Below are 10,031 nucleotides of genomic sequence, written 5' to 3'. Positions count from 1 at the left end.
GATGCACCCTGGGGACCTGGAGTGTGACAGTAGCACACTTGTTGCTAGACCCAAGTCTCTTGGCTTACTGTTCAAACTCCAGAGGGAAGTAGGTCAATAGGAAGAAAATCACATTCATTCAAGAGAATACAGAGGGTAAGCTGCTCCATTCCTGGGTATTGAAGCACTACTTATCTATTATTCAGTTTTGTTTTATTTTATGTGTATGGGTGTTTTGTCTGCATGTATGTGTGTGCACCACTTGAGTGCCTGGTGCCTGGATCGGATCTCCTGGAACTGGAGTTTCAGATGATTGTGAACTACCATGTGTGGGCTGGAAATCAAGTCCAGGTCCTCTAGAAGAACAGGCAGTGCTCTTATATTGCAGAGCCATTTCTCCAGACCTGGGGGAACTATTTATAATAGCCTGAGATATTAAATTAATTTAGATGCACATGAGAAATGAATGGGTAAAGGAAATATGGTATACATACATGATGGAGTTTATCTGCCATAAAGAAGAATGAAACTATGTGATTTTTGGGGGGAAAAATGGGTAGAACTGGAGATCATCATATTAAACAAAATGTGCCAGAAAGGAGAAAGAAGAGATCACATTTCCATTCATTTGTAGAATCCGGGCTTAACTGCATGTGTGACATGAAGGCAGGAAGCAAGGGAACTGAAGAGAAGAGGAGGAGGGACAAGAGGGTATCGGGGAAAGAAAGACAATTATCAAATGTTTCTTTCATACACAGAACCTAGATTTCACTACAAACACACTGACATACGTATGACATGACAACAGAACGGGGGCGGGCACTATTGGGGGGCGGGAGGGGAGACAGGAACAGATGATGATATGCATGTATGAAAAATTAAAAGCTCCAGTGTGTGGTGGTGCAGGAGGCAGAGGCAGGCAGGTCTCTGTGAGTTCAAGGCCAGCCTGGTCTACAGAGCGAGTTCCAGGGCATCCAGGATTGCTTCACAGAGAAACCCAAAAAATTAAATTAAATTAAATTAAAAGCCCCATCTTGGAAAAGTTAGGGTCACAGCTGGGAAAGAATTTAATATGATGTACATTCCAAAGGTTCCCATCCTTTGGGTTGGTCATGTTTCTGTTTCCATGACGGGGTGCCTGAGGCAGACAATGTAAATAAGGAGTAGTTTGTTTTGACTTCCTACCTCTCAACACTGCTGGACTGGGGACCAAGCTTTCAACACATGAGCATTACAGAGACTGTCCACATTGAAGTGTATGTCTATGAGACTCAGAACTTGGAATTTTTGAATAAATGCAGAAACGAGTCATTATTTGAATTGAGTAATTTTGTAAGAAGAACATGAATAGTTAGAGGTCAGGACACAATGCTGTTGTTTAGATACTTAGGACATTAAGGTTAGGAGGATTATAAATTTGAGGTCATCCTGGGCTAATAGTGAAATCCTGTATGAAAAACCCAGAGGAATAATCACAACCATGAATGGAAACTAGGAAGGTAATTGAAAAGAGTACATTGTGTCCATGAGTAGTTATGTATGCCTATAGTCTTGTAATTACTTGGGATGCTGAAGAAACAAGATGCCATGAGCCCAGGAGTTTGTGGCCACCCTAGGCAACATTGCCTATCTCAAAAAAGAAACACAAGAGTCAGGAGTGGAGGACATGACTGTAATCTTAGCTCTTGGGGAGATGTAAGAGGACCAAGAATTCAAGGTTATTCTCTGCTACAGATAGAGTTCAAGGCTATCCTGGGATAACTGAGGGACCATGTCTTAAAAACCACAATAAAAAGAGTCCACAGGAGCTGGAGAGCTCACTCAGTGGTTAAGAAAGCTTTCTTCTCTTCCAAAGGATTCAACTTTGGTTTCTAGAACCCGTATCAACTGCCCTTGACTCCAGCTATAGGGGCTCTGATGCCTTCTTCTGACCTCTGCAGACACCCTTACATGTGTTCTTTAGTCACACAGACATACGTGAAAATAACTTTTTTTGTTTCAAGACAGAGTTTCTCTGTGTAGCCCTGGCTGTCCTGGAACTCATCCTGTAGCCCAGGCTGGCCTCCAACTCAAAGATCCACCTGCCTCTGTCTTCCGAGTACTGAGAGTAAAGGCGTGCACCATGCCCGGCTAAGTGAAAGTCCACCTTAAAAAGAGTACACAGTAAACGGAAGTGGCAGAGAGTTTAAAGGTAAGCAGAAAAACTCTAGTGCAAAAGACAACAGAATGGCAGGCTAAATGTGGAGAGAAACACAAGAACCATCAACCACAGCAGAACCACGGATATAAAGTACCGTTTTTACCAGCAACAGCATAAATGGCAATGGCAGTAAAAAAGCAGAGATTGACTTTTTAGTTGATTCAGTGGGTAAAGATACTTGCTGCCAAGCCTAGTGACCTGAATCTTGTCCCCAGAACCAAACATACACGGTGGAAGGAGAGAACCAACTCTTGTAACTTGTCCTCTGACCTCCATGAAGGCTGTGGTGCTCATGTACACACACACACACACACACACACACACACACACACACACACACACGAATAAATAAACAAACAAATACAATGTAAAAAAGGTACTTTGCCATCTGTGGTGATTAGAATAGAAATGGCCGCCAGGCGGTGGTGGTGCACACCTTTAATCCCAGCACTTGGGAGGCAGAGCCAGGTGGATCTCTGTAAGTTCGAGGCCAGGCTGGGCTAAAGAGGCACCAAAACTACACAGAGAAACCCTGTCTCAAAAACAATAACAACTACAACAACAACAAACAAACAAACAAAAAAGAATGGCCCCCATAGGCTCAAATATTTGAATGCTTGGTCATTAGGGAGTGGTGCTACTTGAGATAGATTAGGAGGTATGGCATTGTTGGAGGAAGAGTGGGGAGGAGGTTGGGGGGGTGAACTTTGGGGTTTCATCTTGATCCACAAGTACCAGGCAGAAAAGCTAACTAGGAATGGTATGGGCTTCTGAAACTTCAAGGGCTGCCTCCAGAGACACATGTTCTTTGACAAGGCCACACCTCCTAATCCTTCCCAAACAGTTCCACCAAGTGGGGACCAGGTGTTCAAACACATGAACCTATGGTGGGTGCATTCCCGTTCAAACTACTGCAAGTACAGATTTATTATATGACCCAGCAACTATCTCCTAGGTATTAGAAGCAAACATAGTAAATTGCACATGAATGTTGAAAGCAAGTTCATAATAGGCCAGAAGTGGGAGCAATCTAAAAGTCTATCATCTAGTGAATGAATGAATATCAGAGTATGGCATATCCATTCAGTGGAATATTATTCAGTCATTAAATAGATGAGATACCAAGACACACTATCATATGAACTTTCAAATATTCTGTCAAGAGAAGTCAACTTCAAAAGGCCACATATTACAAAATTTAATTCATATATAAAAAGTGCTTAAAAGGTAAACAGAGACAGAAAGTAGACTAGTGGTGGCCTGGAGTTGGTGGGGCTAAATAGGAAGTGACTATTAGGTCACTAGGGGTTTCCTTTTGGGCAATGAAAATATTTTGGAATGAGAATGTGTCATAACTAATTGGCTACTTTAAAATGAGGGGGGGGTTGGGGATTTAGCTCAGTGCTAGGCAAGCACAAGGCCCTGGGTTCGGTCCTCAGCGCTGGCAAAAAAAAAAAAAAAAAGAGGGTCTACCTGAGAGGTATGTGTTCTTGGTTGTCAAGGTTAAGTTTGGGAGGCCCCAAGCTTACTGCAAGGATTCCTGGGGCCATCATTCAGTGAAGTTTCCTCAGGGTAAAAATGATTGCTATCAGTTAGTTCCATGGCACTCTGGAGTCTAGTACTAGAAAGCAAGTGTCTTGGAAGACTTCGTCCCACTCCATTTCTGATGCAGAGAATGGTAATGTTCTTACCAGCACTCCAAAGACAGACAGGAGGATCAGATATGCAAGGCCCTCCTTGGACACATAGTGAGTTTGGGGCTAGCCTGGGATACATAAGACTCTATTTCAGCCAGGTGGTGGCAGCACATTCCTTTAATCCCAGTACTTGGGAGGCAGAGGCAGGTGGATCCCTGAGTCAGAGGCCAACCTGTTCTAGAGTGAGCTCCAGGATAGCCAGGGCTACACAAAGAAACTTTGTCTTGAAAAACACAAAACAAAAAACAAAAAAAACAAGATTCTGTCTCAAAAACAAAGAAAGAATAAATAAAATGGTTTGTTAGGTAAGTATGCTGGCTGCCAAGCCTAATGACTTCATTTTGAGCTCCAAGACCCAAATGGTAGAAGGATAAAATTGATTAGATGTCCTCTGATGTCACATGCATGTAGTGGCATGCATAAACCTGCCATCACATATGCACATCATGTACACTAATAATAAAATTTAAAAAGAACAGTGATTAATTTTTACACCAACATTGGGAAAAGAGCATGTGTGGGAGAGAAAGTAGGGGTTTTGTTTTAGACATAGTAAGTGTGACATAATTGGGGACATCTTCATGGGTTTGTTAAGTAGGCAATTGGAGATATCAGTCTGCAGTTCAAAGGAGAGCTATAGATTGATGATATAAAATTGGAGGGAAATGAATACACAAAAACATTTAGAATAGAACATGGAACACAGTATTCATAAATATTAGCTATCATATGTCCAAGTGTTTGAGTACAACTTGTAAACTCTCTTCCCTCTAATTTGTGATGCCATCTTGGTTATACACAATTTTTCTTATCTAATGAACATTAGTTTCTATATTAGCATACTGTAATCTAAAGATTAGAAGAGAATAGCTTGGAAGCAAACAGTCTCTTATTTCTCAATTTACAAGAATAATAGTATTTTTAAAAACTATTTCCCTGCTTTCGCTGTCTAGGGAGATCACCTGGATTATTCTACCATTCAGAGGATGCTAAGAGGCTAGATAAGATCACAGACAGGAAGTTCAGAAAGCTGAGTAACAAAAACTGCAAGGGAGGGGCAGGTCTGGTGAGGCGTGCCTGTAATCCTAGCACTCTGGACAGAGGCAAGGCATGAGGAGCAAACATTCTAGATCACCTAGCTAGCCAGACCCCGTCTCAAAATATGGGGGCGGGGGGCGGGGATTCAGCTCCATGGTATATTGTAAGGCCCTGAGAGCAGTGTCTACCACTAAGTGGGGAAAGCATCAAAAGAAGAACAGAGTCTACCACCTCCTGGTTCTTCTGACCTACTTTAGCCACATGCTGAGCAGACTATGGCCATGATGATGGTACTGTTAACTATAAAGAAGAAAACACAAGTAGTTATCTGTCTGGAACCCTGGAATCCCTTAACTTGTCAACTCTACTTACAATCTGTTCAGTTCTTAAGTTTTTATCTACAGTAAAACACACAAAAAATTACCATCTTAACCATATAATTGTGTGTGTGTGTGTGTGTGTGTTTATGTGTATTCCAGGTTGGTCTCAAACTCAGAGATCCGTTTGCCTCTTCCTCATGGTAATTTTTAATTATTTTATTTATTTATTTATTTATTTTTCAAGACAGGGTTTCTCTGTGTAGCATTGGCTGTCCTGGAACTCTCTCTATAGACCAGGCTGGCCTCAAACTCAGAGATCCTCCTGTCTCTGCTTCCTGAGTACTGAGGTTAAAGACATGCACCACCACTGCCTGGCTATGATGATTTTTTAATGTAGCTTTTTACATTTGATATTTTCCTTAAAATCTTCTCAAGGTTGTCTCTTCATAATTAAACTTGTCAGGCTGGAGAGATGCCTCAGCAGTTAAGAGGACTGATTGTTCTTCCAGAGGGCCTTGTTTCTATTGAAGCCTCCACAGGCAGGCGCCATGTATGTACATGGTGCACAGACAAAACATGTGGCTCAGTAATTAATTCAAGTACTTAGGAGGAGGCTGAAGCAGGAAAATGAGCTCCAGGACAGCTTGTAAGACCCATCTCAAAAAACAGAAACAAAACAAACCTGCTTTCTCAAGAAGCCTTCTCTTAAAACTAGCAGTAGTTTCTTCCCCTCTTGGAGTTACTTTCTGCCTATTACCCTGAAGCACTCTTCACTTTCTGAAGTTAGTGCACTTACTGACTTATGACCTATCTCCCCCTCAACTCTAAAATAAAAATTCTGTCAGAGAAGGACCAGGTCTGTCTACATTTCTCCACATGACTGGGAGTGTTTTGTGTGTGTGTTATTATATATGTGTGTGTATATATATATGTGTGTGTGTGTGTGTGTGTGTATATATATATATATATATATATATATATATATATATATAAAATTTATATTTTATACACATACAATAGTATGTGCTGTTGGTGTTTTAGTAAAAATACTTGCTGGCTAATAAATACAGATTTAAAAAAATATCTGCCATGCTGTGCAAACGCCAACCTGTGTGGGATTGTCCAAGAGACCAGGGGATAACTTCAGGTGTGATTCCTCAGAGCTGTCACCCTTATTTTTGTTGTCCATTTGTTCAACACAGGATTTCTCATTGGCCGGCCCCCAGTAGGCTAGGCTGGTGAGCACCCATGTTTTAGCATGGGTTCTGGCGATGGACTTTAGATCTTATGCTTTCGGGATACACACTTCACCGGTTCAGCTATCTTTTCAGTTTTTGCTTTGTGTCATTACAAATACGAGTAAAATGCTAGCCCATCGTACAGTCTCGGAGAACTATCTCACCATAGGCATTGGATTTGTAGAAGAGAACGCTCTGACAGTGTCGAGCAGGTGGATTGCCTTTTTCCAGTGGACTCCCTCCAGTTTCAGGGCTAAGGGCATTTAAAACTACTTTGATGTTAAGGAATTACTGACCATGAAGACTAGTAGTATCAACTGGTACTTAAAAAAGAAAAGGAAAAAAGTATACTGTTTCTGACCCTTCGAGATGGCTCATAACAGCTGGACGACCTAAATTCAATCTCCTGAACACACAACAGTGGGAAGAGAGACCTCCCGTCCCCTGCCTTCATAGATGCCCCACTCCAACCCCTGCTAATGGACAAGCGTAAAAAAAAATTATATTTATTTTTCAAGTAGTCTCTGGAGTTGAACTTCTATCGCCAACTCCCCCCCCCCCCCCATGCTCCCATCACGCCTCACACAGCCAGACACCGGACAGAAGTTAGGGCCAGTGATGATTCGGTTAAAGGTGAAGAAGAAAATACAAAGTAGCCACCTGCTTGCAACGCCGAAACCCTGTTTAACTCGCTCCATACGCCTAGTCCCCAGCGTGGAGCCCGCAGACCCTCAGTTTGCTTTGCCCGCTTCGTGCTCCTTTAACAGGGTATAATCTTCTAATCGCTGCCTGGGACGATCTCGCTCCTTCACTTGCTTCGCCCCTGGACCTCCAGACCTCGGCAGATTCCCTGGACGCTTTCTCCCTCCCCCTCCTCGCCCCCGGTTGGGCAGGCGAACACGTGCGAGTCGTGTGTACAGCCCGGGCTCAGTCTTCCACTCACTCCAGGCTCCCGGCAAGCCCCGCCTCCGGGTCCCTTTCCAACTCAGCCCCCACGAATCGCGCCCTCACCCCCGCTTCTCGCGAGAAGTGAACACGCCTGGCCGGACGGGAGGAAAGTATCTGCTCGGCTGAGGGGGGAAAGGAGGAGCAGGAGACAGATTGTGGGACCGAGCGCGGGCGGGCGGGAGGCGCCGGAGCTGCCAGCGGGTGAGTCCTGTTAACATTAGCTGGTCCGTGGTCTGACAGGAGTCTCCCCTTCTACTCTGGCCCGTCCCAGCGTCCCGGGCCGGGGTCTCCCCTCCCAGTCTGTGTTGGACGGGGGCGCTGAGGCGGTGGCCGGGCCTGTCTGAGGAAGAGGGTGGGGCATAGTCTAAAGACAACCAATAAGAGAGAAGGAAGCCACAATTGGCGGCCATGAGCGCTAATGGGAGACCGCCTTTGCCTTGTGGAGTGCCGCCCTCTTCTCTTCTCCCGCCTCCTTCCTTTTGGAGGAAGGCGGGGCCAGAGGACTGAAGTGTGGGGAGAACTTGGGGTAAGTAGCCCCGGGGGGCACAGGGCGTGGCGAGGAAAGCGGGGTTGAATCCTGGGGGAAGCGAAGTCTAGTGGAAGTCCAAGGGAAGGATCTTGGACTAGAAGAAAGAGGAGGACCGCTAAACTAGGTGGAGGACTCAAGATTTCCCTAAAAGTGGGGTTAGGGCTTGGCACTGCAAAAGGCAGAGGTAATGGGCAGTAAGTAGTAGGTTTGGGTGACAACGAGAGCCTTGCTCAGGTGAAAGCATGCGTTGTTTGGCTGAAAAGCACGTCGAGGTGGAGCACTGGAACCGAGGGTCCTGGCGTTTCGATGGAATCCAGGAGACTTAGCAGAGCCATGGTCTCAGAAAGTATGAATTTAGAGAGATTAAGCGGATGAGTTCAGGAAGACCGTGTGAGTGGGTTGAGTTGCTAGAAGGCGTCGCTTCGGTAATAGTCTGGAAGTCCAGAGGTAAGGGGGTATTTGGAGAGGAGACAGCGCTGACACACACAGGTCTTTCAGGCTGGGTCTTTAGTCGGAAGGCGGTCGGGTATTGCTTCGTGGTTTTGGTGGATATGGCACCTAGACTAGCGACCTGCCAGTCAGAATGCTGCTCTTATTGTATTTTTTCCAGCATTCCCCTTTCCAAGTTTCATTTCTTTCAAAACACAGGGATGTGGGCCTGGGACTTTGGCCGCCCAAGTTGAAGACCCGTAGGGACTTATATGTTGCTCTGAAATGTTGTTATGTTCTCTCACTGGGGTGTTTACTACCCAGGCACCTCCTACCCAGATTCCCGTGTTACTACTTTCCAAACTTTGTTTTCTGCTTAGCAGAGGGTGTTTTAATATTTCTCAGGGTTCATATGAAGTATAGATTTGTGGAAATGTGTAGATTTTTTTTCTCAGAAAACTTGTTTCCTATGTTTAAAAATTTTCAGCAGTGTAATTTCTGTAGAACCTGTATAGATCTCTAAACTCTAAAAAATAAAGTTTGTTTCCTTAAATGTGGCTTTTCCCTTTCATTCATTAAGAGTTATTTAATGGATGATTGAACTTAGTCTTAAATTATCTTGTATATATTCTTATTTATTAATTGAGATTAGGGTCCGATGCAGCCCAGGTACACCTCAAACTGAGGTAACTAAGGATGACCTTGAACTCCTGATCCTCCTTTGTCCATCTCTCAAGTGCTGGGATTATAGGTGTGTGCCACCACATCCATTGTATATGTACTAGGGACTGAATACTCAGGGTCTTATGCATGCTAGGTAAGCACTCTGCCATCTAGACTACATCTACATTCTTAGCGTGCGCGCGCATATGTGTGTGTGTGTGTGTGTGTGTGTGTGTGTGTGTGTAAGTGTGTGTAAGTAGCCCATACTGGCTTTGAACTCATAACCTTGAATTTCTGATCCTTCTGTTTCTACCTCCCATGTGTGGGAATTACAGGCATTCACTCCCATGCCCAGTTTATCAGTTTATCTGGTGCTGGGGATTGAACCTAAAGCTTTCTTTGTGCATGCTAGGCAAACACTGTACTAACTGAGCTACATTCCCAGTTCCCTCTTAATATTTTAAATGGTGTAAATAAAACAGACTCATAGTGTTTAGGAAATTGAACATTTTCCCATGCTATCTTTGCATCCAGACTTAGAAACTAAAGACCTATCATATTTTAAGGCAAGGGTTGAGGAACTCAAACACAATTTGTTTTTAAACATGAGGGATGTAAAGTAAGTGGGAGCTATTGCGAAATTTAACATGACTGTAAGAAAAGAAGCTAAAGAAAAGTTTGGCAGCTATATGAAGTAGTCTTACCAGTTTGTTCTTAATTCTGTACAGAAAAGGGACAGGGTATTGCCCTTTGTTTAGTAACTGTGTATCATTTAATAATGAGTTAGACTCATATAGTTAATCAATAATTTCTTTGCTAATGCAGATTACATTCCTTCGGTCTGTCTGACTCCCCTCCATTTTTTGGCACGTGCTCGAAAAGTGTGTGTGTGTGTGTGTGTGTGTGTGTGTGTGTGTGTTGGGGGGTTGTGAGGGTGCTAGAGTTGGAACTTTGACTTGGGCTTTGTGCATGCCAGGCAAGTACTCTACC

General features: G+C 43.8%; 1 protein-coding gene across 8 annotated transcripts in view; it reads left to right on the top strand.

Moving 5' to 3' along the window:
- The first annotated feature begins 7,512 nt into the window (after window positions 1-7,512).
- LOC118596894 (cyclic AMP-dependent transcription factor ATF-7) overlaps window positions 7,513-10,031 on the top strand; it is a 100,394-nt gene continuing 97,875 nt past the window's right edge. For 3 of the 8 annotated variants that reach the window (XM_036207920.1, XM_036207913.1, XM_036207923.1), the window contains exon 1: window positions 7,513-7,621. Coding sequence is in view for 2 of the 8 variants with exons in the window: in XM_036207912.1 (XP_036063805.1) it covers window positions 7,839-7,946 (108 nt within the window). In the remaining 6 variants the exon portion in view is untranslated. Of the gene's footprint in view, window positions 7,947-7,986; window positions 8,397-10,031 lie in introns of those variants that run through there. The other 5 variants (XM_036207914.1, XM_036207912.1, XM_036207921.1 and 2 more) reach the window with 5 other exon arrangements.

The sequence above is a fragment of the Onychomys torridus genome, chromosome 16, assembly GCF_903995425.1.
Source record: "Onychomys torridus chromosome 16, mOncTor1.1, whole genome shotgun sequence".
NCBI classification, from domain to species: domain Eukaryota; kingdom Metazoa; phylum Chordata; class Mammalia; order Rodentia; family Cricetidae; genus Onychomys; species Onychomys torridus.
Note: the sequence above shows the minus strand (reverse complement) of the source record. Positions and strands in the feature narration are given on the sequence as shown.